Source organism: Ictalurus punctatus, chromosome 4 (assembly GCF_001660625.3).
Source record: "Ictalurus punctatus breed USDA103 chromosome 4, Coco_2.0, whole genome shotgun sequence".
NCBI classification, from domain to species: domain Eukaryota; kingdom Metazoa; phylum Chordata; class Actinopteri; order Siluriformes; family Ictaluridae; genus Ictalurus; species Ictalurus punctatus.
This window is the reverse complement of record NC_071284.1, coordinates 34,856,892-34,884,391: the sequence shown is the minus strand read 5'-3', so window position 1 is coordinate 34,884,391 and position 27,500 is coordinate 34,856,892. Positions and strand designations below refer to the sequence as shown.

At 40.8% G+C, this 27,500-nt stretch overlaps 3 protein-coding genes across 11 annotated transcripts in view; 2 read left to right on the top strand and 1 right to left on the bottom strand.

The window, feature by feature from the left end:
- dmxl2 (Dmx-like 2) overlaps positions 1–11,443 on the top strand; it is a 34,689-nt gene extending 23,246 nt beyond the window's left edge. For 2 of the 7 annotated variants that reach the window (XM_053678261.1, XM_047153486.2), the window contains exons 30-45: positions 151–341; positions 1,190–1,323; positions 1,747–1,832; positions 1,975–2,176; positions 2,388–2,505; positions 4,748–4,813; positions 5,264–5,350; positions 5,463–5,584; positions 5,670–5,805; positions 7,043–7,103; positions 7,449–7,576; positions 7,730–7,807; positions 8,019–8,110; positions 8,242–8,294; positions 8,618–8,835; positions 9,130–11,443. In XM_053678261.1, the coding sequence (XP_053534236.1) occupies positions 151–341; positions 1,190–1,323; positions 1,747–1,832; positions 1,975–2,176; positions 2,388–2,505; positions 4,748–4,813; positions 5,264–5,350; positions 5,463–5,584; positions 5,670–5,805; positions 7,043–7,103; positions 7,449–7,576; positions 7,730–7,807; positions 8,019–8,110; positions 8,242–8,294; positions 8,618–8,835; positions 9,130–9,339 (1,982 nt within the window). In that variant the 3' untranslated portion in view covers positions 9,340–11,443. Of the gene's footprint in view, positions 1–147; positions 342–1,189; positions 1,324–1,746; positions 1,833–1,974; positions 2,177–2,387; positions 2,506–4,747; positions 4,814–5,263; positions 5,351–5,462; positions 5,585–5,669; positions 5,806–7,042; positions 7,104–7,448; positions 7,577–7,729; positions 7,808–8,018; positions 8,111–8,241; positions 8,295–8,617; positions 8,836–9,129 lie in introns of all 7 variants that reach the window. The other 5 variants (XM_047153485.2, XM_047153484.2, XM_053678263.1 and 2 more) reach the window with 3 other exon arrangements.
- Positions 11,444–12,547: 1,104 nt separating this feature from the next.
- The window catches only part of gldn (gliomedin), a 16,542-nt gene continuing 1,589 nt past the window's right edge, over positions 12,548–27,500 (bottom strand). Inside the window, exons 2-13 of one of the 3 annotated variants that reach the window (XM_053678296.1) lie at positions 23,859–24,084; positions 21,608–21,824; positions 20,650–21,154; positions 20,145–20,196; positions 20,024–20,041; positions 19,687–19,785; positions 18,230–18,331; positions 17,745–17,882; positions 16,564–16,638; positions 15,511–15,636; positions 15,023–15,173; positions 12,548–14,583 (exon numbers count right to left, since the gene is read on the bottom strand). In XM_053678296.1, coding sequence (XP_053534271.1) covers positions 14,112–14,583; positions 15,023–15,173; positions 15,511–15,636; positions 16,564–16,638; positions 17,745–17,882; positions 18,230–18,331; positions 19,687–19,785; positions 20,024–20,041; positions 20,145–20,196; positions 20,650–21,154; positions 21,608–21,824; positions 23,859–24,084 — 2,181 coding nt within the window. In that variant the 3' untranslated portion in view covers positions 12,548–14,111. Of the gene's footprint in view, positions 14,584–15,022; positions 15,174–15,510; positions 15,637–16,563; positions 16,639–17,744; positions 17,883–18,229; positions 18,332–19,686; positions 19,786–20,023; positions 20,042–20,144; positions 20,197–20,649; positions 21,180–21,605; positions 21,851–23,858; positions 24,085–27,500 lie in introns of those variants that run through there. The other 2 variants (XM_053678297.1, XM_047154536.2) reach the window with 2 other exon arrangements.
- LOC108264511 (aromatase) overlaps positions 25,272–27,500 on the top strand; it is an 8,166-nt gene continuing 5,937 nt past the window's right edge. The window contains 2 exon segments of the mRNA NM_001329260.1: positions 25,272–25,499; positions 26,801–26,951. Coding sequence (NP_001316189.1) covers positions 25,292–25,499; positions 26,801–26,951 — 359 coding nt within the window. The 5' untranslated portion in view covers positions 25,272–25,291.

Here is a 27,500-nt window from a genome sequence, read left to right as displayed (position 1 = left end):
GGGTGAATCCCAAATCATGTAGTGCACTAGGTAGTGTGGATAAAATGTTATTACACTGTTGATGGGGTGCGCTAATACAGATAAATAAATAAATAGACTAATAATAATCTCTCTCTCTCTCTCATTCAAATTCTCTCATTCATTCAGTAGCCCCGCCCCCGACACCTCCTGCTGAGGAAGTGGACCGTCAGCGCCGACGCTTTAACATGCGTATGCTGGTTCCGGGTCGGCCTGTTAAAGAGACACAGGCCACGCCCCCGCCGGTCCCTGCCGAACGCCCCGCCTACAAAGAGAAGTTCATCCCCCCGGAGCTCAGCATGTGGGATTACTTTGTGGCAAAAGTAAGCGCTCCCCCCCTTTCAGCTGTTACAAGAATGATTCACTTAATATGATTCTCTGACTGACTGAATCATTGTCTGACTGTCTGTCTGACTGAATCACTGTCTGTCTGACTGAATGACTGACTGTCTGTCTGACTGAATCACTGTCTGTCTGACTGTCTGACTGAATCACTGTCTGTCTGTCTGACTGAATCACTGTCTGTCTGACTGAATCACTGTCTGTCTGACTGAATCACTGTCTGTCTGACTGACTGAATCACTGTCTGACTGTCTGTCTGACTGAATCACTGTCTGTCTGACTGAATCACTGTCTGACTGTCTGTCTGACTGAATCACTGTCTGTCTGACTTAATCACTGTCTGACTGACTGAATGAGTGTCTGACTGACTGAATCAGTGACACTCGATCAGTGTTGGTACAGTTAGTAGAGATGAATCAGTTTCAAATCTTCAAACGAGTGAATCAGATGAGTCATTTGATAAGAATAAAATTACACAGAATTATTTTTGCACTGATTGTTTTTAGACTGAATCTGAATCACTAGACTCACTGATTCAGTTCATTGAGTCTCATGAGTGAATAAAGATACACAATTCAGTTCAGTTTAATTAAATTCAAGGTGTTTTTTATTTAATAAACAAACATGTGTTTGTGCTGCAATGTTAAACATAAAGAAATTAACACAATAAGAAGAAAAATGGTAAGTGAACACACACACACACACACACACACACACACACACTGTTGCGTGCAGATCTGCTGATGTTTAACCTCTGAACACAAAGCACACTTATCACTGTTATGACTGCCTCTGTTTAAGTGTGTGTGTGTGTGTGTGTGTGTCGCAGCCCTTCCTGCCTCTATCAGACAGTGGAGCTCTGTATGACTCTGATGAGAGCGGTGATGAAGATGAGGAGGACGATGATGATGCGTTCCTGTCTGATACTCAGATGACTGAGCACAGTGACCCAAACTCATACAGGTTACACACACACACACACACACACACACAAACACACAGAGGTTATAATTAAGACGCGGTCTTGAACAGCATCCTAGTTCTCACTTCAGTTACTGGTGTCCTATATTACCCACAATGCTGTTCCAATAGGGTGAAGTTATCTTTCTCATTATCTCACAGGAATAATGAGAATACTCCACCAGCCGACAAATTATAGATCGAATTAGATCACTAACACACTAGCACATCACAAATATTCATTTATAGACATATTTAATGTCTTTCAGGCCAGAGCTTAATTTCACACAGCATTATTATTATTATTATTATTATTATTGTTAACTCTATATGTGTATATCATATTATATGATATTAAAGGAGTCCTGTCTCCCCCGCTTCTCTCTCTCTCTCTCTCTCTCTCTCTCTCTCTTCTCCCCCCCGTAGTTGGTGTCTGATCCGCTTGGTGATGATTAAACTCGCTCTACACAATGTGAAGAACTTCCTCCCCATCGCAGGACTCGAATTTACAGGTAACACACACACATGCTTGCGCACACACACACACACACACACACACACATACTTCATCTGTCTCTATTTACATGCTTAATCTCTCTCTCTCTCTCTCTCTCTCTCTCTCTCTCTCTCTCTCTCTCTCTCTCTCTCTCTCAGATCTGCCCATGTCGTCTCCGCTCTGTAACTCTGTACTGAAGTGTATGGAGAATTGGGAGCAGCAGCTGCAGGAGAAGATGAACAGATTTGATGGTCCTCCACCCAACTACATAAACACCTTCCCTACAGACCTCAGTGTGGGTGGAAGCCCCGCTGCACTGCGCCACAAAGCCATGCTGCAGCCTGACAACACGCCCTTCAGGTATACACACACACACACACACACACACACACACACACACACACCCCAGATCTCTTAATGACTGACACCTTACACTCTCTCTTCTGTATGTTTGCTCTCAGCCAATCAGAGCACACCATTTTGGCCACCCTGACGAATAATGGTTCTGTATTTCTTTCTCTCTCTCTCTCTCTCTCTCTCTCTCTCTCTCTCTCTCTCTCTCTCTCTTTAGAGCGAAGCACCGCCTCTCCTTCCCCGCCCGCCGTCTTTGGCACTTCCTGGTGAAACAGGAAATCCTCCAGGAGACTCTGATTCGGTACATCTTCACCAAGAAGAGGAAGCAAAGTGAGGTAATGAAAGGGGGTGGAGTCAAGAAGTCTGGTCACACCCCTTTATAGTGCGTGCACATGTGTGTGTGTGTGTGTGTCCTGCAGAGAGAAAGGAGACAATACACAGGGAGATCAGATATACAGATTAATGAGATCTCATCAGAGAGGGTTAAAAAATTTAATAAATTAATTTTAATGTGTTAATTAACCAATCAGTTAAGTAGCACACAACTTAATTAGCATAATTATACATACAGTGAGGGGAAAAAAGTATTTGATCCCCTGCTGATTTTGTACATTTGCCCACTGACAAAGAAATGGTCAGTCTATAATTTTAATGGTAGGTTTATTTGAACAGTGAGAGACAGAATAACAACAAGAAAATCCAGAAAAACGCATGTCAAAAATGTTATAAATTGATTTGCATTTTAATGAAAAAAGTATTTGACCCCCTCTCAATCAGAAATATTTCTGGCTCCCTGGTGTCTTTTATACAGGTAACGAGCTGAGATTAGGAGCACAGTCTTAAAGGGAGTGCTCCTAATCTCAGCTTGTTACCTGTATAAAAGACACCTGTCCACAGAAGCACTCAATCAATCAGATTCCAAACTCTCCACCATGGCCAAGATCAAAGAGCTCTCCAAGGATGTCAGGGACAAGACTGTAGACCTACACAAGTCTGGAATGGGCTACAAGACCATTGCCAAGCAGCTTGGTGAGAAGGGGACAACAGTTGGTGCGATTATTCGCACATGGAAGAAGCACAAAAGAACTGTCAATCTCCCTCGGCCTGGGACTCCATGCAAGATCTCACCTCGTGGAGTTGCATTGATCATGAGAACAGTGAGGAATCAGCCCAGAACTACACGGGAGGATCTTGTCAATGATCTCAAGGCAGCTGGGACCATAGTCACCAAGAAAACAATTGGTAACACACTACGCCGTGAAGGACTGAAATCCTGCAGCGCCCGCAAGGTCCCCCTGCTCAAGAAAGCACATATACATGCCTGTCTGAAGTTTGCCAATGAACATCTGAATGATTCAGAGGACAACTGGCTGAAAGTGTTGAGGTCAGGTGAGACCAAAATGGAGCTCTTTGGCATTAACTCAACTCGCCGTGTTTGGAGGAGGAGGAATGCTGCCTATGACCCCTGGAACACCATCCGCACCGTCAAACATGGAGGTGGAAACATTATGCTTTGGGGGTGTTTTTCTGCTAAGGGGACAGGACAACTTCACCGCATCAAAGGGACGATGGACGGGGCCATGTACCGTCAAATCTTGGGTGAAAACCTCCTTCCCTCAGACAGGGCATTGAAAATGGGTCGTGGATGGGTATTCCAGCATGACAATGACCCAAAACACACGGCCAAGGCCACAAAGGAGTGGCTCAAGAAGAAGCACATTAAGGTCCTGGAGTGACCTAGCCAGTCTCCAGACCTTAATCCCATAGAAAATCTGTGGAGGGAGCTGAAGGTTCGAGTTGCCAAACGTCAGCCTCGAAACCTTAATGACTTGGAGAAGATCTGCAAAGAGGAGTGGGACAGAATCCCTCCTGAGATGTGTGCAAACCTGGTGGCCAACTACAAGAAACGTCTGACCTCTGTGATTGCCAACAAGGGTTTTTAAACCAAGTACTAAGTCATGTTTTGCAGAGGGGTCAAATACTTATTTCCCTCATTAACATGCAAATCAATTTATAACATTTTTGACATGCGTTTTTCTGGATTTTCTTGTTGTTATTCTGTCTCTCACTGTTCAAATAAATCTACCATTAAAATTATAGACTGATCATTTCTTTGTCAGTGGGCAAACGTACAAAATCAGCAGGGGGTCAAATACTTTTTTCCCTCACTGTATAAATATCATATTGATAACATATGGTGTAAATAACTAGCTAATAAACTACATTGTAAGTGTAAAAAATCATTTATGATTAATTATTGATTATTTATTAATTAATTGTTTGATTTATATTAATTTCTTTAGTAATAAAAATAAACACACATCAGAATATCACAGAAAAACTCCAGCAGCAATGTTTGATCAGAAAGTCATTCGTGTATACACACACACGCGCACACACACACACACACATACACGCACACACACGCACGCACACGCACGTATGCACACACACGTCTTATCTAGACCGCTGTTCAGAACTCTTATTTTTTTCCTCTGTGCATGTGTGTTGTGTTGTTGTGTTGTGTTCCGTGTGTGTTGTTTGGTGTTATGTTGTGGTGTGGTGTGTATTGTGCAGTGTTTAGAGAACCATGTGGACTGTCACACACACAACTGTGTAGCAGGAGCTCACAGAATCAACAAGGTAGTACTGAGTGAGTGTGAGCGAGAGAGAGAGAGAGAGAGAGTGTGTTTTTGTGTGTGTGTTTTACTCTCCTCTCCAGGGTTTGAGCTTTTATCCTTTTCTGAACCTGCTGTGATCACTCTCTCACACACACACACACACACACACACACACACACACTGTTCTTCCTCCCTCCCCTCCCCACAGGAACGTCTCTCCACTCTACTAACTGGTGTAGGCACTAATCTCTCTGTGTCAGTTGATCCTGACCCAGGGCTCCTTTTATGCAGTTAACATCCAAACGACCTTCAATTAACCTTCAATTAACCTTCAATTAACCTCCAATTAACCAACCAGCTTAGACCCCTTTGGTGTTTTATGGCAATGTCTCACACTGAGGATTGAACAGATGGGATAACTTTGCACTGTGTGTGTGTGTGTGTGTGTGTGTGTGTGTGTGTGTGTGTGTAGGTGGAGGCGGATCTTGGTTATCCAGGAGGAAAAGCTAAAGTTATCCACAAGGAATCCGACATCATCATGGCTTTTGCTATCAATAAGGTAGAAATATATATCTTTTTAATGTTGAATATTTTACAGCACTTTTTAGAGGGAAAAATGCAGTGTGTGTGTGTGTGTGTGTGTGTGTGTGTGTGTGTGTGTGTGTGTGTAGGCTAAACCCAGTGAGATTGTCCTGGCCTCGACTCATGATGTTCAGGAAGTGGATGTTTCCACTCTGCTGGCTGCGCAGCCATACACCTGGATCGGAGATGACTTTGACAAGGAGTCACGCAGGTGTGTGTGTGTGTGTGTGTGTGTGTGTGTGTAAAAATATTTGTTAATAATCATTTGCTAATGTTGTTTTTTTTTCCCTTCTCAGCTCAGAAGACGACTATCGCTCCTCCCACACCAACATCGCACAGGCAAGCTCCGCCCCCTTTGCTCCTCCGCCGATGTCGGTCTCCGCCTCAATGCCATGGCTCGGTAGCGGACAAACTAGCATGGGCGCTAGCGTGGTACGTGTGTTCCGTATAGGCTGAAAGTACTGCACATTAAAACACACCAAAAATAAAAGTTTTTTTTTTTTTTTTTTTTTTATTAAAAATTTTTTTTTTTGTATAATATAATAGTAATAACATATATAAAATGTAATATTAAAATGTATAAAATATATATAAATATAATTATTATATACCATAATTATGTCATCCCAGAAATCTTTTCCAATGCATTATTTTTCGGATCTTTTATATAGTAAATAATAAAATAAAACAAACATGGGCCCAAACTGTGTTTTATGCAAAGGCAGCCTGACAAATTAGCATAAAATTTGCATATTTCTGCACCTGTCGACACTTTAACCAGATTAAATATTAATATATTGACATCCAAATATAACATGATATTGAACTTAAAGGTGTGTGATTACACTCTTAATATATAGTATTTATATGAATAAATATGTACACACACACACACACACACACACACACACCGAGTACACATGTTATTATATAGATGACTGTAATAGAAATAATCCCAGTGAGATCACACTGATGAAGTTCACAGTGTGAGCAGAGAGAGAGAGATACGGGGAGAGAGAGATGGACGGGGAGAGAGAGATTGTGAGTGTTTTGTGTATTTTTTGTCGTGTTATCAGTGTAACACAGTGTTGATTTGGTCTACATGCTCGCTGTGACGAGTCTGTGAGCGCTGATAAGAACACGCAGTGCTGTTGGAGCACTAACACAGACAATAAACACTGGACAGACCAAGGTGGCGGCGTGCGTCATCTCCGCTGCTGGGTGTCCTCTACTGCTGATAACACACACACACACTCACACACAACCATATCACTCGTTTCTCCAGCTCAATTTCATTCTCATTCATGATGAATGATGCAGAAAGACACAGCACCGGGTACAGCACCGGGTACAGCACCGGGTACAGCACCGGGTACAGCACCGGGTACAACACGAGTAAACAGCAGTACGATAATAAACACTGCTAGTGCTCTAACACTGAATAAATTTTACTTCTACTCCTCACAAGCTTTTGTCAGATTGACAGGCACAATGATACACTTTGACAGCTTGTCAATCAAATAAGCCACGCCCCTATTGCGCGATGTTACAGCCTGTAAAAGAACATCGGCCGTGTGATCCTCTACTGCTGTATAAAGTATAGAGAGAGTCGAGGAGCGACGACGGCAGTGTTTCTGCTGAAATGAGCTGTTTCCTCTTGTTCCCTCAGATTGTGAAGAGGAACTTGAACAACGTGAAGAGAATGACCTCCCATCCCATCTACCAGTACTGTGAGTGACTTTACACAGCAAAAACACATCTCTTCACCTTCAGACTCATTAAAACCGCTCAACACGAGTGGGACTTCGGCATCAGCGTCTCGGTTAACTTTACGTTACCGTGGCAACCACAGTCTGTTTCTCTCTAGTTAGGGAAGTTAGCGAGATATGTAACTAGTTCATTATGTAGGGTCTGAAGTGAAACGTTCACAGGTACCTCCTCCTCATCCTCTAATCATTTACATATCAGACGTGATTGGATTAAAGCCGTAGAGGATTGACATCACAAACTCATGTAACTGCACATATAACATTGTGTGTGTATTATCTTGATTTCGTGTGTGTGTGTGTGTGTAGATATGACAGGAGCTCAGGATGGCAGTGTGAGGATGTTTGAATGGAATCGCCCACAGCAGCTCATCTGCTTCCGACAGGCAGGAAACGCCCGAGTCACACGACTCTATTTCAACTCACAGGGCAATAAGGTGTGTACACACACACACACACACTCACACACACACACACACACACTCTCTCACACACACGCACACATATATACATACACATTACAAGAGAGCATGCAGTAGAGGTTTGAGGCAGTTATATAGGTATAACTGTACAGATTCTCTCTCTCTCAGTGCGGAGTGGCCGATGGTGAGGGGTTTTTAAGTCTGTGGCAAGTGAATCAAACTTCATCAAACCCCAAACCATATTTGGTGAGTGGAGAAACGTGTCTGTGCGTGCGTGTGAACCCAAATTCAGCCAAAAATGTATTTAAAAAGCTTTCTTACCCTAAACCTTATTATAACATTTAAGTTTATATTGGATCAGTACTATTATTTTCTTTCTGTTTGTCTTACCTCTCTCTCTCTCTCTCTCTCTCTCTCTCTCGCTCTCTCTCTCTCTCTCTCTCTCTCTCTCTCTCAGAGTTGGCAGTGTCACAGTAAGGTGTGTGGTGATTTCTCTTTCATCACTTCCTCCAGTCTCATCGCTACAGCAGGACACTCCACTGACGGCAGGTCGGCCTTCTCCTAATAATCACCTGCTGTACTTCTCTCTCTCTCTCACACTCACACACTCACACACACACACACACACACACACACACACACACACACATAGTCTTATTCTTTATTTCTCTCTCCTGCAGGAATGTGTGTCTGTGGGACACTCTGATCTCTCCCAGTAACACCATGGTGCATGGTAAACACACACATCACCTTCTCAGTGTGAATTATTCTGGGGTGAAAACACAGCGCTTGTTGTGTTGTTGTATTAAAACCTGGATCATCATCCACTCTGGAGAATTCTCAGAACATCAAGTCCTTTTGGAAATCTCTTCATCATTACTATTATTATTATTATTATTATTATTATTATTATTATTCTTTAAAGAAAGAAGGAAAATCTAAATATCCAGAAATGCAATAAAATTTCAGATTGAACTTTTAAATGTTCTAACAGTTGTGTGTGTGTGTGTGTGTGTGTGTGTGTGTGCGTGTGTGTGCGTGCGTGTGCGTCTCCAGCGTTCCCCTGTCATGAGAACGGTGCTACGGTTCTGCAGTACGCCCCGAAACAGCAGCTGATCATCTCTGGAGGGAGGAAAGGCTTCGTGTGCGTCTTCGACATCCGTCAGAGGCAGCTGTTACACACCTTCCAGGCCCACGACTCGGCCATTAAAGCCTTAGCTCTGGACGCGAGTGAGGACTTCTTCATCACCGGCTCGGCCGAGGGAAACATGAAGGTGAGCCATCACACTAAAGCAGTAAACAGCTTTATAAACTCTATACAGCTACTCCTGTTTCTCATCTGGACTAGAAATGCACCATGGACAGGCCACGCCCCCTGCAATGTGAGATGGCTAAACTGGGAGCTGTACGCTTTGGTTACTTTTTAGCTATATTTGCTTCACAGCGCATGTCCCAGCTGATCATCTTCAGTTTTTGATGTAAAAGGCTATAAAACCTGGAGATCAGAGCTGGGCCTAAAGCAGAACCCTGTGGTGCTCCGGTGCTGTAACAGAGATTTCTTTCTGCAGGTTTGGAAGTTAGCGGGTCACGGGCTCATGCACTCGTTCAGCACCGAACACGCCAAGCAGTCCATCTTCCGCAACATCGGCGCCGGCGTGATGCAGATCGAGACATGTCCCGGTAACCGTATCTTCACCTGCGGCGCTGACGGAACCCTGAAGATGAGGGTTCTCCCCGATCGCTACAACACCCCGAGCAGCATCTTCGACATCCTCTAACCTGAAATAAGGCAGAATTCAGACAGCCGAAGCGTCTAGAAGCAAGCCGGTTTGGAAGCGTGAGAGGTCACGCCCCCGCCCTCCCCCAAAAGAAGCCCCGCCCCTTTCCCCGAGCCACGAGCTCACCGTTAGTGTTCTCATAGGAAAGCTATGCATGTGCTGAACTCGTCACTGCGGTGCATTCGCCAGAGTGTTGATTGTGCTCTGTGTGTGTGCGTGTGTGTGCGTGTGTGTGTGTACACGTGTCTGTACACGGGTACCCCCCTGTCTGTGAACCTCACGCTTTATTTATTATTATTACTGTAAATCACACACCTGTCTCACTCTCGCCCCATGCCTGCAGCTAGACCTGTCTCACTCTAGATGTGTTTTAGAATGTATTTATTTATTTATATCAATGTACAAGTTTATACTACTGAAAACGGTTCGAGGAGGAGAAACGTGTCGCACTGAAAAAGATAAACCTGTCTCGCTCTCCTTTCATAACTCCAGTTAAACCTGTCTCACTCTCCTTTCATACATGCAGTATAATGTTTTACTGACGTTCCACAATTCCACATAAATCTGTCTCACTCTCATCCCATAACTCCAGATAAACCTGTCTCACTCTTATTTTCTGTGTGTAAATAAATCTGTCTCACTCCCTTTCCGTAACTCCACCTAAACCCATTGTTCAGTCAGAATCTGTCTTACTCTCTACACCTGTAAATCTCTTATTGCCCTGCCCCATAATTACTGTTAAATCTGTCTCACTCTCATTCCATAGCTCCAGATACAATCTGTCTCACTCTCATTCCATAGCTCCAGATACAATCTGTCTCACTCTCATTCAGTAGTACTAGATAAATCTGTCTCACTCTCATTCCATAGCTCCAGATACAATCTGTCTCACTCTCAATCCATAGCTCCAGATACAATCTGTCTCACTCTCATTCCATAACTTCAGATGCAATCTGTCTCACTCTCATTCCATAACTCCAGATACAATCTGTCTCACTCTCAATCCATAGCTCCAGATACAATCTGTCTCACTCTCATTCCATAACTTCAGATGCAATCTGTCTCACTCTCATTCCATAACTCCAGATACAATCTGTCTCACTCTCATTCAGTAGTACTAGATAAATCTGTCTCACTCTCATTCCATAACTCCAGATACAATCTGTCTCACTCTCATTCAGTAGTACTAGATAAATCTGTCTCACTCTCATTCCATAGCTCCAGATACAATCTGTCTCACTCTCATTCCATAACTTCAGATACAATCTGTCTCACTCTCATTCCATAACTTCAGATGCAATCTGTCTCACTCTCATTCCATAACTCCAGATACAATCTGTCTCACTCTCATTCAGTAGTACTAGATAAATCTGTCTCACTCTCATTCCATAGTCCAGATAAAATCTGTCTCACTCTCATTCAGTAGTACTAGATAAATCTGTCTCACTCTCATTCCATGTGCCTGCAGTTGAAACTCCATTCCTAATGGCTGTAGTTAATTCTGTCTCTCTATTCCTAAACCTGTCTCACTCTCTTTATAGCTGTAGATATAAACATGTCTCACTCACTCTCAGACCTGTCTGTCTCTCACGTTTTCCTGGTGGTGTTTTATTCGGTGACCCGAGACGTTTACTTTAAGCAGAAACAGTTATATTTGCACAGTTTTTTTTCTTGACTCATTTTATTTATGGAGGTGTTTGTGTTTACCTGATCACGTGTCGTGTTTGTTGTTTTTGAACCGCTGTACTCCTCATCGACCCGTTTCCCGTGCGATGTGACCGTAAGGTGCGCCGTTTCCTGGATCACTGGTTTTATTTCTGAAATGTGTGTAAGCGTGCGCACTCGGGTGTGGAGGCGCTGGGACAGTCGGAAAGACTGGAGGATGTTTTAGGGGGAAATGTTCTATATCCAGATGAATGTTTAGTTTTAAATGAATATAAATATATAAATATAAATAACTATAGATATGAACTAGCTGGACATAGCTTGTACAAACCGTTTTAATTTATTCTGTTTGGTTTTTATCATACTGGCTGCAATAGATGTATATTTGTTTTGGATGTATGTGATGTATTTATTAAACTCTTTGTGTTTGTGTACGGTCTGCTGGCCATCATGTCCACTGTGTGTGCGTGTGTGTGTGTGAGAGAGAATGAGTGTGTGTTGAACCGGTGGTCCTCTCGCTTCTCGTCTGTAGTGTATTTATTAAACAGGTCATGCCGTGTGTGAGGAAAGTTCTGGAAGAACAGAGATCGTTCTATCACGGTCAGAGGTTTACCGTTGTAAAGTAAGTTGAATAAATTTCTTTTCATTTCACCTGCACTTTCGTTTCTCCCCTCACGTCTACTGACAGCCGCGTCGGAGTTTCTCGATATTATGTAAACGACCTCTCATGACTGCAAGTCCTGTAGAACTCGGCGTGACGGTGTGGAGCTACCGTTACACCCAGCACGTTACACCCAAGTGTTTTATTCCTCTTACGCCACATCTTTTATTCATTTAGAGCTGGTTTCTGTTCATCGTCTCCTTACAGATCAACAACTACACACGGTTTTGAATCCCGTTCATCGTTACTGCAGCGTCCGCCGTACCAGAACCCTGTAAACGAGCCGTTACTATAGAAACGATAACTCGTGTACATCATTCGGTGTGTATTTCTGTGCGCTGGTAATTCTCGAATATTTCACGTTCTTGAATTTTAACTAAAAATGTTCACACAGATTAGCAGTGCACAGAAATAGCGCAATTACTGTTTTAAATTGTTTTCCGAATGTAGTAAACGTGACCGCTTGGCCGTTTTAAATCTGTTCATTTGCCCGAGTTTCACTGTAAAGAAAAAAAAAAAGCTCTAAAATGACCTAGTTTGCCATGTGCACCTGATTTCGTTACTTTAGACTAAATACATTGTGATAAAGTGACAAATCAGTGACTGTAGAAATAATTCTGCTGCCTACAGTTTCCTGTTCTCTCAGTCCTCAGCCATGACCTGCTCTTATATATTCAATTCTACAGAATACACGCAAATCAACAAAGTCTCCGTGTAGATCAGACTTCACTGATGCTCACTAATAACGAACACGTGTCTTGTGGTTATACTGAAGTTGAGCTAGTGCTCATTGTAAAGTCGTCATCCCACGTGACGATACGTTAATGTACATAAACAAACACGACCGTGGAGACTGTCGTCACCTTCTAATTCAATCACAAACGCATTCAAGACTTTATTTATTTAAATATACACGTTTGTAGGAATAACAATACAAAAGATTTGTGTTAGAGACGCTTCGTTACTGATAATTGTTAGAAAACTGCGTGTGAAGTTTATAATGGAATAAAGAGATTAATATTCAGCATATTCTGTAACAACATCTATAAGCCAAAAACAGTGCAGTACAACGTGTAACATATAAACAACCTCGAATTCCGTACACGTCACAAGAACAAATCATCCAACTGTTCATCGTCATCATTTAATTTAGGTGGAGAGAAGCGAGCGTTTGTTTCCGGTCCTGAGCGTTCACTGAGGTGCAGAACTTCATACTGGAACGCTGAGCAAAACTCAACATTAAATCATTTACAACTTTTTTTTAGGTTAAAATTTCCTTCCTGTCTGACTGGAGTTCATAAATACAGTCAAGTTCAAAATCTGTTTTTATTTCAGGAAAACTTACAGAATGTAGTATTAGAAAGAATCTGCGTTTTTATCTCGTCAGAACGTTGAGGATGAAATCTTTCTAGATCTTGTTCATGTTTCGTTTCGTTTTGTCTCGCACTTTCATTGAAACAACATCTGGAAGAAAAAAATTAAAATAAATCTGTGAATTTAGAAAGCGTAATAGAAACATTACGGATACGACGATGTCACAGTGATGCAGACTCAACACACTGAGGTTCTAGTGTTAGACTTCCGGTAACCGCGCCTCCTTCCTGCACATCACATTTCACTGTGTTTTAGTAGTAGAGTTAAGGAGCGTTAAATGAGTCAGAACTGAACAGAAGTCTGTGGAGTTTAAGGTTTAAACTCCGCTGCAGGCAGAAATGATGTTTTTTGGATAAATTCCATCTATTTCACGTGGACTCTTGATGTGTAGCAATAAAAATATCCAAACCCAACAGAAAAATGCTTTTCACCGTGTTCGTCCGCCATTTTATCTTAAACTTGATCTGCAACTTCAAGAAGGCTTTAAGCTCCGCCCACTTCAAAATCACGTCCTATCTCTGAGAAGCTTGTTTTTAGGTTATGATGATTAATCAGGTCAATTAAAAAAAAAAAAAAACTTTATGAATGACACTAAACTAGTGTGTAAATACATTATGAAAACCACATTATATTAGAACGTTCCTAGCCCAAACTAGAAGCTTATAACAGAGGAACTCGAGTATTGTTGGATTTATGTTTGATTTTATACTGAAAATCGCATTCCAACAAACGTCTGTAAAAGTCTGAGCAGTGAAATCAACATTTTAATTCTGACGTCGTCCTAGATTTAGACTTTTGGTTGTATGCGAAATCATGCATATTTAATTAGACAAAGCCTCATTTGCATAAATAGTTGCACATTTCTTTAAAAATATTCCGATAGCAAAAAAAAAAAAAAAGAGAGTGGTTGCGATGTTTATTGTTTAAAATTTACTATATTCTCTGTCGTGTTTTGCAATAAAAATCATTTTGGAATAAATTGTGTGGATAAAGGAATGGACACGAACGCTGTACTAGTGAAGAGTAATTTAGGAAGGAAACCAGTCCTCTAGGACCCAGAGGACTTCATATATTAAAAACTGTCATCAGAAAGAAAATGGACTCTGTAGGATTTGACGTGTCCGCTGTCCCAAACGTATAAATGCCGGTCTTGAGGATTGTAAGACATCATGGATAGCACGCTAGCCGGAGTCCAGAGGTCGAAGCTAACGTTGAGAGGTTTTTGTTTGAGGAGATCGAAGGCGTAGGTCACTCTGGTGTCTTTGACGTCGGTGACGTAGAGGACGCCGCACGCGATGAAGGCGTTTCCCGCTTTGCTTCTCGGGTAGCTGGTGTTAATGTACGTCGTTATGGAGAACGTTTTCTCGTCTAGTTGCGCCACCACGATGTTCTCGTCGACGCTCGAGGCGAAGACGAGCCACAAGCCGCTTTCATCCGCCGCCATTTTAAAGTAGGTCTTCGAGTTCCGCAGCAGGTAGGACAGGTTGTGGTAGAACGCGTTCTCTATGGCCAGTGTGTGTAACGTCTCAGTGTGAAGATTATACCTGTGAAAGTACCATACATGTAGATTTTCTGTAAATGTTTACTGACAGTACTACAATAGTATCGTTTCTTTGTAAAACGTTTCTAAGCAGACTACAAACTTTTAAAGACTTCACACACTTGAATGTAACGTTGTAACCAGGCTAAGTTTGTTAAAGTTTGTTAAAGTTCGATTAGTAGAAATGGTTTGTTTACTTATGTTCCAGTTCACACTCCTGGGCAAAAAAAGAGAAAAGGGCCGAGCCCAAAATGTCAAATATTAATATATAAATATTCGCTTGTATAGTCTTCTTGTACACAAAGCTAAAATCATGATCATGATTAAAATGTTTGATGTAAAATTCAAAGATAAACATAACTCCTGGCTCCGTATTCCACACCTGCCTGAGCAGTTGATGATTTCATGGTTAAATATGCTAGAAATATGGAAGTATTTCTTACCGGGCGATGCTGTAGGTCCCGGCGATGTGGTAATAAATGAAGTTGTTGTGAACTAAATGTCCGCATCCTTGGAAAAACTTCTTCACGTCGATGGACTTGCTGCTGCTGTTCTGCCAGGCGGCGATGCTGCTGAACTCCTTCATGATACGACCTACAGCAGATAGAGACACGATCTCACCTGGAAATCTCCTCACAGAAACCCTCGAAATATCAGCCATTACAAGTCCATGTGAATGAGTGCTACTACGGAAACGATAACGTACTGATATACAGTAGAGCGAGCGCATTGATATAAACCTGTGATTTTCAGCTGAACTACTGTCAGAGCTGCTGTTCTAGAGAGCTAATCAACACCGTCTGACCAATCAGAATCCAGCTCTCAGCAGCGCTGTGGGATAATTATATACGGTATACGTTACAGCATCACACTGATTTGAGAGGAGCTAGAACGCGGCGCTCTCTCAATCTCCTCACGTCCGATGACGTACCTGAGAAATGTTCTGCTACCCAGATCTTCTCATCATCTCCCACTGCTGTGTCTTTCATCCAGGTTCCAAACGTACTCTCCATCTTCGCCAGGTTCCTCGGATCCTTTACTGACTTTATGATGCACTCTGCCACAGGAAATACATCTTGTTTTCTACGTAAAATGTCTAATAGCTCGTGAGTAGGACTAATGGAGCACCACAGATTAGCAGCTTCGTCAGTCTTAGAACGGTTCTATGTAGAACCCTACAACAGAGTGTTTCCCTGTCAGAAAAGGTTCCAAGTAAAACCATTTTAAGAAGCTAAGAACTCTTAATTACCCAATGAGCCTTTAGCAGAATCTATATCCTTAAAGGTTCTAGAACCCTACAACAAAGTGTTTCTCTATCAGACCGGGTTCTAAGTGGAAGCATTGTACAAAACTCAGAATCCTTAATTATCCAGTGAACCCTTACCAGCTTCTAAACCCTCTACAGGTTCTACTCTACGTACGAAAAGAGAGTTTCCCTTTCATAAACTCTCTCCAAGTAGAACTATTTTAGGATGATTGGAACTTTTAATTATCCATTAATGATCCTTAAAGCACTATTTATTTTGTCTCACAGTGTATCAAGTACCAAGAAGCCACAGTAAACCTGACCGGTTCTAGGTATTAAGAAGAACCCAGATAATCCATACCATACGCGGTTAGAAATAAAAAGTTCTTCAGGAGTTTCAGGGGTTTATTGGATAATTAAGGGCTCTAAGTTTCCAAAAAATAAAAATAAATAAATAAAAATACCACTACTTGGAATCCTATAATTCAAAAAATCATGTATAATCAATAGAAAAAGGGTTCTTTAAGTGTTTTTTGTTTGTTGTTGTTTGTTTTTGCATATTTCATTGAAAAAATTAAGGGTTCTTAACTACCAAAAAGTTTGACCTCAGATCCAGAGTAAAATCAGATTAGTTAATTCATCTAAATGTCTAAATTGTTTAGAGACATTTTTAATTAAAGCGTGAATGATTTGGTCAGGAATGCAGCACACATGAGAAGGTGAGGAATTTGTCTGTACCGTTTTTTGAGGTCTTTCCCCGCTTCCCTGGTCCTTGACTCATCATATGATCATGTGAAACAGCGTGAATGAAACCTGGGGTAAAAACACAGATAAATCAGCGCACATTTCAGGCATGTAAATGATTCACGCGTTTTTCTGACTAGTGATGTGTACACTGACGTGAGAACATCAACAGTGTAACGGACACAGGTGACCCTTTAATCACCGAGTTTCCTTTAATCAGCTACCACTACCACACAGGTCACTGTGTTAGTATATCACGACCAACTATAGAATATCTGTTGTGAATGCAAAAGTATTGGCACCCCATCTACCTTTTATGAGGGGGTACGATGTGGATGGTGCTTTTACTCTTCTATAATCAGATGGATTAAATGTGGATTCTTCATAATATTAAATAATCATCATAATTATGTAGAGTCCTGCGTTTAAAAGTGTTCTTTTATTTCATTTAGCAAAGATGCTGAAGAACAATACTAGCCAAAACTGTAATGTTTTTAAAAAAAAACATTCTGTGAACTAGCAATTTCACACACAATTCGGTAAATTAGCAATTGAGGAGAAAAAGCAGCTGCTGGTGATCATAATCAAACTCCCGATGTGGTCTCCAGAGCTGCGGATGATACTGCGCATGGTTTACTTTACATTTTCAGATGTAGAGTTTTTTATTGTTGACTTAACAAGTGATCATATCAACAATGGGTGAAATGGTAAGTTTGTTACTGAGTTTGCACTTTGGTGCTAATTTCACTGTAAACTTCTCCCCGAAGCTTGATAAGTTCACCTGCTTTCCCTGTTTAACTGCGTATTCATTCGACTTTCTCTTCACCAGAAGCTCACGAATATCCTAAACAATAACTTTAAGTGGAAGTTTCTATTGGACCTATAACACCTTCAACAAGCTGTGATCAAATGTGATAATATAGTATAATTCATGTACTGTTAATCCATAATAACGACCAACTTAACCTAAATCATGTTAGAGCTGTACGGCTGATCAAAAAACAAAACTAAACACTGGTGTATGATTGACTGAGGTGTTTTTAACCATGTTAGTGTTTACTGAAGCCCATGAAACAGATGACAGTTATAGGAGAGAGTTACTAAGGAAACTCAGGGGAAAAAAGAGGGCTAGTACAGTCTCTCAGGCGTTTTCACTATGTTAGCATTAGCGCTACCTTCAGATGCATGGCCCATGTGCAGGTGCGCTCTCTGAGTTCTGTTTCTGGCTGGTCTCGGTGGTCCAGGTGGTCCTGGAAGCCCGGGTGGGCCAATCGGACCTGGAGCTCCAGGGGGTCCCATGGGGCCAGGAGGACCTGCCAGGTAAATAAACAAATAAAAAAAAAGCTGAAATCCCCAATGGAAAGTAAAAACTTAGAGAGAAACCATTTCTTTTTATATTATTTTGCGTATATTTCTCTTCAACGTCAAAGATACACCATTTTAGATAATTGTATACATTGCATTAAAGGTGTATTAGGTAAGATTAGTCCATTTCCCCCTCCCAGCATTCCGGACCAGAAATCCCTTTTCCTTTTAATGGCTTATTCCACTATTCTATTATCACGTTCTACACATTTTGCAAGTTATTTGTAGAAGTAAGATTTTTTTTTAAAAATTGACTATTGCACCTTTAACTCCAAATAGGAATGTTAATATTTACCTTCTACAATCACATCATTAGAAGGTTCTCCCTTTTCTCCAGGTCGTCCTGGGTCACCTTTCACACCCGGCTCACCTGGATCACCTTTTTCACCTGGAGGACCTAAAAAAAATACATTTTTACATTTCAAGCACCTCTTAAACATGAAATACCGCTCTAACGCGCATATTAATGTGCATTTATGAGATTTTAAAAAGTACAATCAGAACAATCCTCTTCACATGTCTGAAGTAATGAGCAAAAACAGAAGAAGGTCGTTTATAGGAAAAAACTACAAGATTAACAACAGGAAATATTCATCACTGCAGCTCAAAATTCCCAGCACAGAATATATCTGAAGATTTGATTCTGAGCATCAAAATGAAATAGAAATGCTTCTTTCATGGCTACTGAGTCTCACACAATGGAAGTTTAACCACAGCGTCACCAAATATTTTCACATATTCCACCGCAGTGTGACGCTTATCAGATCAGTCATCGTTTCTTACAGTCAGTCTAAATGTTTTCCAGAAGCCTCTCATCAGGAGAATAAAGAATTTCATTCAGGTCTCCTCCATGACTCAGTGTCTCAGTCCTCCAACACAAACAATCCAGAGAATCAGTGTGACTTAAAAACCCACAACTACGACTGCCTCCGTTTCCTATCAAAGACTTCTCACAGTATTCCCACTGAGGCACAGTAACATTCCGATTCAGTACAGATACTGAAAAACCACCGGATCCACAACCCGGACGGACGAGTGAAGAGTGGACTTTCATAAAGAGCGGACGTCCTCTTCCCTTACTGCAGAAGACTTCTGAATTCACAACCAGCCACTGGATGGATAATTTGGGAATGGTGTAATGGGTAGAATTCCCACCCAAATTTGGATCGTGGCAAATAATGGAAAAAGTGCCCAAGCATTTGACTGATGAGTGGTAACAGTGCAAAGCATCGAATTTCCAATCCTTTGTTGGATCAATAAAAAAATATATAGATATGTAATCTATAATAATATATATAACCCACAGAATCCCCATCTGTTTGGTAGACCACAGAGAATCATGTAATGAGCAGAAATTCCTACCGTTTGATGAATCACTGAGAATGGATTTGGATGGAAGAGTGTAATGGACAACATTCCCAAATGAAATTCCACACTCTTTAATTTATCACTGGGGATGTATGGACAAAATTACCAACCCTTTGGCAGATCAATTTGAATGATGTAATGGTCAAAAAGTCCACCGCAAAATTCCAGGCATTATAATGACCCTCTGGGAATGTTACATATGGAACGGTGTAATGAGCAGAATTTCAGACGAACGTCCAAACCCTTTAAAGAATCATTATTCCCAATTCCCAGTTGCGTAAGGGCAGAAATCCAAATTCTTGTTCTGTATAAATGAATAATTTGCTCATTTTGATGGATCGTTTGGGAACGGTGTATCTTTAAGGAAGACTATATTTATCTGACCTCTTTTTCCTCGTTTACCGGGTGCTCCAGGTTCTCCTGGCAAACCGGGAACTCCATCTGTCCCGTTGTATCCTGGCATTCCATCCACACCTGGCAAACCTGCAAGTCCCAGTGATGTTATTGGTAATTAAACACATCATTTATCATCAATTATTTATTTCTTTTGGATATTTTTTACCTTATAAAATATTTGTTATGGAAACATTCACAGAAACTGAAAGCTGTATTAATGAAAGCTGATATTAATGAAAGCTGATATTAATGAAAGCTGTATTAATGAAAGCTGTATTAATGAAAGCTGATATTAATTAAGGGTTTATTGAAGATATTTTCTTACCTGGGGGTCCGGGAGGACCTGTTTAAAAAATGTAGAAAGTTAATGAAGATCTTCATCCATTAAAGAAAGTCAGAAATATTCTCTATTTCATTATCGGAATTGTTGATGAGGAGAAACGTACCAGTGAGACAAACTCCTTTAGTGCTGTTACAGATGTCCAGTAACACTTTAACCTTAAAAACAAAAACAGCTCCAGGAGATTAGACCTCTTGCTGATTAAAATAAGGAGGCTGAATTATTATCATTATTATAAATGGAAAGTTATACTTCAATATTATAAAGAATATTAAAGATGTTCAGAAAAATGTTCCACGTACAAACAAAATCATTACTTTCAGAAAGTCAGTGAAAGAGAATGAATTATTTGAATGAATTATTTGGTGGATTTTTCTGGTTTGATCAAACCGACTACAAAATCAATTCTTTCGGTTATTTTTCAGGTTCCGTTTCCGGGTAATGTTCATACAGTTCACTCGTCATATTTATTCAAAATATAAAATCATACTTGCTTGATTATTATTCACTTTAGGGGAAATATTTTGGATTAGACTGAAGGATTTTCACATGATTTCTTATTTTATACATTTTCATAAACACCAATCTGCCATTTTATTTTTAGTTCTCACCGGCACCATGGAGTACGTCATCATCATCATCATCCCATCGTGCTGCACCGTCCTGTGATAGAAATCCGGATGGTCCTGAACGTTCCTCTCCTTGTTACTCGACACTTCTTCTCCGGTTCCGTCTCCTGAAATCTCGGCCAGTTTCTCCTCCAGTTCCAGCTGAAGTTTCTGCTGCAGAGCCTCAGCTTCCTTCAGCTCCTGGCTCCTTTTATTCCTGGAGTTTTGCTGCAGATCTTCCTGGATGTCCTGCTGATTTCTGCTCATCTCTGTCATGAACTCCACCACCGAGCTCTGAGAGATTTCCTCCAGACGAGACTCCACCGCATCCATCCGATTTTCAAACTCTCTGGTCTGGAGAAGGAGCAACATAAATCCTGCCGAGTTCAGCAGAGTGAGCACGCTGACGATCCCCAGCGTCCAGTGAAACGTCCACGACAACCGGAGGGACTCTGACGTCTTCATCTGGAGCTCTGGGGAAGAAATCCACAGAAATTTGAGGCAAAAACTGTGCAGAAAAAAGTGAGGAACGACTGAAGAGGAAGAAAAAAATGATTGGAGAAGAAGTCCAAATAAATAATCGATTCAAATTTATACGGGAGACAAATGTGTAAAAAAAAAAAATTTTTTAAAAAGCAGTTAGTTTTGAAAAAGTATTCAATTAAAACAGGAAAAAAATCAAACCCTCAAGAACTTATTTTACAAAATTCAAGCTTCAAGATATAAAGTTTTTAAAAACTGTGACAATAAGCAGTTATATTAAACAATCATTAGGTTAAGTTTAAAAAAAAAAAAAAAAATTTAGATATAAATGTTTGACAAAGTCCAGAAAAATCCTCTTAAATTCAAGGTCAAATTCTTAAGAGCTGTAAAAAGTACAATAAAAACATTTCTAGACCAAAAATGTAGCAATACGCAAAATAAAAATGTTTAACATATGATTTAAAAAATGAACAAACACATCAGAAGATTTCCAGAGTGAAGAATCCCGGGAACTGTAACGCCGCAGCTCTGAGACGACAATGAGACGACGCTGAGGCGTTTGCTGAAGGCGACACACAAACGCAGCTGTTGTTCGGTGGTGTTTCTGAAGACCCTCGTCTGTACAGTCACCTGATTTATATTCAGCAGAGTCGAATTCTTCATTCTGACTGGGGGCTGAAGCACGCAGCTCATTGCTGCAGATCATCACCGACACAACCACGACAACAATGAAGACGACGACAACAACAACAACAACAACAACAACAATAACAACATCAATGATGAATCGCCAGCAATAAGGAGCAGATTGATTTATTTACTGACCAGCAGGACGTCAGAGAGAGTACATTAACCCAGTTTCAAAGTCAAGAGAAAAAAACGTTTCATTCTTAAAATAACAAAATGGAAAAAACACGATTAATAACACGAATGATGGAGGTTATTATTTATTATTTTTATTATAATTATGTGAGTCATTTATATATGTAATTAAATTAGACATGAAAAGGGGGCAATAAGGTTTAGCAATAAAAATTTGGTTAGAGCAGTTTCATACAGATCTGTTTAGAGATTTTATCAGAAAGTGTCATTTACAAAAATAATATAAATAAAGAAGATTAACTATAATGCTACTAATAATCACAAAACCAACCTTATTTTTATATCACTTAAAAAAACACGTTAAGAAAAATAAAAACTAAGCTACATGACCAGCAATATGAAGGATTTTTAAATACTTCTTCACAATTTTATATGCTTTTTATTTTCTAACACTAATTAACTGTAAAACCAATACGAATAGTGTATTAATAATAATATTGTGCGTCACTCAGTTTATTTGTAAATGGTTATTTTGGAAGAGAAAGGCAGAAACAGTGAAGAGAAGATCGTAAATAAACACATTCTGATGGTGTGTGTTGGAAGCTCTCGGGTTTTTCGGGCGATATGTGACCCAGATATCTCTAAATCTGAGAGGACAGCACTGAGTCTGAGTCCCCCCCCCCCCCCCCCCCCCCCCCGAGGGTAAAAGCACAGACAGATTAGAGACGCTCTCGTACCCTGAACCCCCACCGATCCGGCACGTCCTGTCTCAGAACGCTGACTAACACACATCAACCAATAAACTCATTATTATTGAGTAACAATTCCACTCATGATTTATTACATTTTTATGTTTAGTTATTTATTATTTTATGTTTATGATTAACAATGAGATTTCTGACGGATATTTACACCATGGCGCTGCTGAGTTCTGGACTGTGATTGGTCGTCAGGTGGTGATGAATTCTCTATAACAGCGGCTCTGACAGCAGCGCAGGTTTATATGAATATTAATGCTCTCCTTCTGATACGTTACGTTCTCTGTAAGGAGAAGTGTGTTTATGTAGCATTGATGGAAGGAGTCTCCAGTGTCAGCGCTGTGTAACAGTCAGAGGGGAAGCTGGAACTTTACATTTCCCACATCTTCATCACAGAGTTTACACTCCTCTACTGTTTCTATGGTAACACGATAAGCTGCGTTATTTTCTCTTATTAACTTGGAGAGAGAGAGAGAGAGAGAGAGAGAATAGAGAGAGGGAATAGAGAGAGAGAGAATAGAGAGAGGGAATAGAGAGAGAGAATAGAGAGAGAGAATAGAGAGAGAGAATAGAGAGAGGGAATAGAGAGAGAGAATAGAGAGAGAGAATAGAGGGAGGGAATAGAGAGAGGGAATAGAGAGAGGGATTGGTGAGGGAACGAGTGTTTATAGCTGCTATAACGTAAGCGAGAACAGGAACTCACCTGCTTCATGTAACTATAAACGGATAAAAAGTATAACATGTTCTTTAATAACTACAAGCATGTAATTGTTGGTAAATTGTTGTGGTGTAAAAGGATCATAAATCATATTTTCTTTCAATTTAGGTAAAAATCTCACTAATTGTGAACTCAGAAAAGAGAGAGAGAGACAGAGACCGAGAGAGAGGGACAGAGAGAGAGAGAGAGAGAGACAGAGAGAGAGAGAGAGGGAGAGAGAGAGAGAGAGACAGAGAGAGAGAGAGAGGTACAGAGAGAGAGAGAGACAGAAGGAGAGGGACAGAGAGAGAGAGAGAGAGAGAGAGAGAGAGAGAGAGAGAGAGAGAGAGAGAGAGAAGGAGAGAGAGATCCACATTGCTTAAATTGTCCTGTTTCTTTGTTCCCTGAGGACTGATATAAGTGACGTAAGACTTTCTGGAAATTTCCCTCACGCTCAATAGCGTTATTCACTCGCGCTGAGTTCCGTGTAGTTCTCAGACGACAGAAGCACACGTTGTTCCCGCTGTGGATTAAAGATGCCTTGTTTCCACACAGCGTTCCAGCTTTCCTCAGATTCCGCCCTTTGTCCCGAATCACGGACTCCACACTGCTACACAGCAGTTCCTTTACAACCGGGTTCTGATCCGATGGGGAGCGGTGTGTATTACCCATCATGCACTGCAAGCATACACAAGGTTTACCACAGAAACTTCAGAGAGTCCATGCACAGAGGTAACATTCAAACGAGGCAGAAAACCTATAAAAATATGAACTCTTTTATTGAATTTTATATCTGTACAAATATAACGAACCATAGAGATGAAAATAATTACATTTATAACTAATTCAAACTAAAACCAGCGTTTCAAGTTACAACAAAAAGTCTTTTCAGCAAACTTGGGTAAAGTTATGTGGACTTTATATTTATATTACTCACTTGCCGGTTGATTTGATCTGAAATGACTTGCTAATGAGGCCGAACACAATCCATACCTTATACTGTACATGATAAACACGGTCTATAACATGTACATGAGTGCACTACACAGCGCTGATGAATTCTGGATCCTGATTGGTCAGCAGGTGTTAGCGCCGTAGCGCCGCCGCACATCACAGCATCCACAACATTAAATATGACTAAAAAATGCATTGACATGAATAAACCGTTTTTAATGAGGACAGGAAGTGTAAACTCGTCTGTCCTGAAGCTCTGGAACCGTTTTTAATGAGGACAGGAAGTGTAAACTCGTCTGTCCTGAAGCTCTGGAACCGTTTTTAATGAGGACAGGAAGTGTAAACTCGTCTGTCCTGAAGCTCTGGGAAAACTACAAACCACAGCTTTACCTCTGACGGTTACAGCGCTGACACTGGAGACTCCTTCCATTACACTAACATCTCCTTATAGAGAACCTCACCACTTCGATGATGTGTTTATGCGGAGCGTCCGCTGTAAAAGTCCCTGTGAACGAGCCGTTACTATAGAAACGGTGCATTAACATGAATATGAACCTGCGTTACTGTGAGAGCCGCTGCTGTAGAGAACGACTCAGCTCCTTCGGTGTATTTGGGAGAACTTCTGTGCAGATAGAGAGCCGTGGAGATAAAGACAATGCTAACGTGGTGCTCGTTAGAACTTTCTAGGATTTGAGAGCTTGTGAGTTTTGCAAACATTCTGCGATATGAACGTCTGCGAGATACTCAAGGTCACTCAAGGTCACGCGCGCTGGCAGCGAGACAAAACCCTCAAGGTCAGTGCGGCTGGCGTGTGAGAGTCTTAACTCTTGTTGTGACGTGAGGATTAGCCGTGACCCGAGCTGACTTATATAAAACAGCGTGAGAAGACGGGGAGCTGGCGGTGAGAGACAGCACACGTTCTCCGGTTCCCATGGCAGCACACGTGTTCCCGATGTGTGAGCGCAGCAGGAAGCCAGTGCATTTCAGCGAGACCGTCATGGAGATTTTACTGCGCGAGGCTCGGAACGGGACGGACCCGCGGTACGAGAACCCGCGTGGGATTACGCTGCTACTGCTGCTGTGTCTGGTTCTGCTGCTCACTGTGTGGAACCGCCACGAGAAGAAGTGCTCCATCCCAGGTGCTGATGTTTGGGTTATATATTAATGCTAGAAAATATGACATCTAATGGGTTTCTAGTGGGCTCCTGATGGTCTGTAATGGTCATGCGTTGTTCCTAATGGTTCCTTTTATTCTATTTATGTCGTATCATCTACTCAGGACAGAACGCTCTACTGGAGTTTAATAACAACCAGAAAATCCCTAATGGAAACCATTAAGCCAGTTTGCATTAAATGATGGAAAACATCCGAGATAATGAATCGTATGTTTTTCTCAGCAACCATAATACAGTGCAAAAGTTTGCGTCCCCATAAGATCTCTGGATGATGTACGGGTGAAAATCTCCAGTGGTTTCCATCATGTAATGGGAAATGCCTCACTGGTTTCCAGTTCATTTCCCAGGACGAAAACTTGACAAACTCACGGCATGATATTAAGAGGATTATGAATATTACACATGAATAATGATGCAGTTAATATATAATATCAGCAGCACTGCAGTAATTAACTCTTCATCTAACGCGCATGAGCTTCGATTTCTGGACAATTTAAACAGCACTACATGCTACGTCTGTCAAATTAGCGTTCATGCTAGCAGTGTGTTCCTTTTTTTTTTTTTTTTTTTTAAAGTACGTTTTGTCCTGAATTCTAATAACAATATTATCGCAGCCTTTCTAAACGAAATAACTGTTTAACGTCACATTCTCTATGTCAGTTTATAACCAGATGCTGATTAACATGATGTACGTTTATGTAAATGTATGTAAATGTATGTAAATGTATGTAAATTCATAGTCCTAGTTTACTGACTTACAGCTTTTTGCTTCTTATTACAATACATATGAACTTCTCTGTAGAATAATAATAATAATAATAATAATAATACATTTTGATTTCTTTTGTTGTCGTTTTTGTTATATTTATAAAGAAGAATGTTAAAAAAAATTCATGTTAAAAAATATTGAAAGTAGGAAGTGAACAGACAGTGCTTAATGAATACACCGATTTTTGCTTCTGTTTTATATAAGAAAGTTTTATTCAGACATCTTGTAATGTGGGTGTTTTATGATTTAGCCATGCAGGTTGTACGATGCTAAATTGGTGGCTACTAGCTTGCATTACTTGTTGGCTACATTAGCATCATAGCTCCAGTGTTAAACTAAAGAAGCGGATTTGAGAAGCGGAACACGTCTCAGGCAACGTGGACGTTTTATTTTTCACCAGTTTGTTCCTTTATCTGAGGGAGTGTGTATAGAGTAAATATCGTGTGTGTGTGTGTGTGTGTGTGTGTGTGTGTGTGTGTGTGTGTGTGTGTTTCAGGTCCCTCGTTTTGTCTGGGGTTGGGTCCCCTGATGTCCTACTGCAGGTTTATTTGGATGGGAATCGGGACAGCGAGTAATTACTATAATGAGAAGTACGGAGACATGGTGCGAGTGTGGATCAGCGGAGAGGAGACACTCGTCCTCAGCAGGTAGATAAACACTAATCCCACATCCCCTCATCATACAGCCATCTGTTATATACTCAACACTCACACAGACAGGGGGTTAACCTCACAGTGTTCCTCAAATCTGTCTGAACTTCCTGTTGAACATATTCAGGTCGTTGTCATGGTTACATGGTATCAGGGACATTTTGTTTATATTTAAAACGGTGCTTGAATTTCTATCCAGTGTCTCAGTGTGAGATAATAACACACACACACACACACACACACACACACACACACACACACACACACACACACACACACCTCTCAGCCAATCAGAGCTGAGGATTTTCCATTGCCATAACTTGAATCAAACTGTCACAGCTCATGATTCATTTTCTGGCTAACGATCACAATTAGCAATTTAATATTCTTTTCTATTGATTTCACATCAATTTTATAAACGAATTTATAAAACCTCTCACTTACCATAAACAGAGGCTACAATATGTGCTGCAGTATAACAAAGAAAACGTGTAAAAGTAAAAACAAACACAATAAACTGATTCCTTCAAATAGTAACAAATAAAT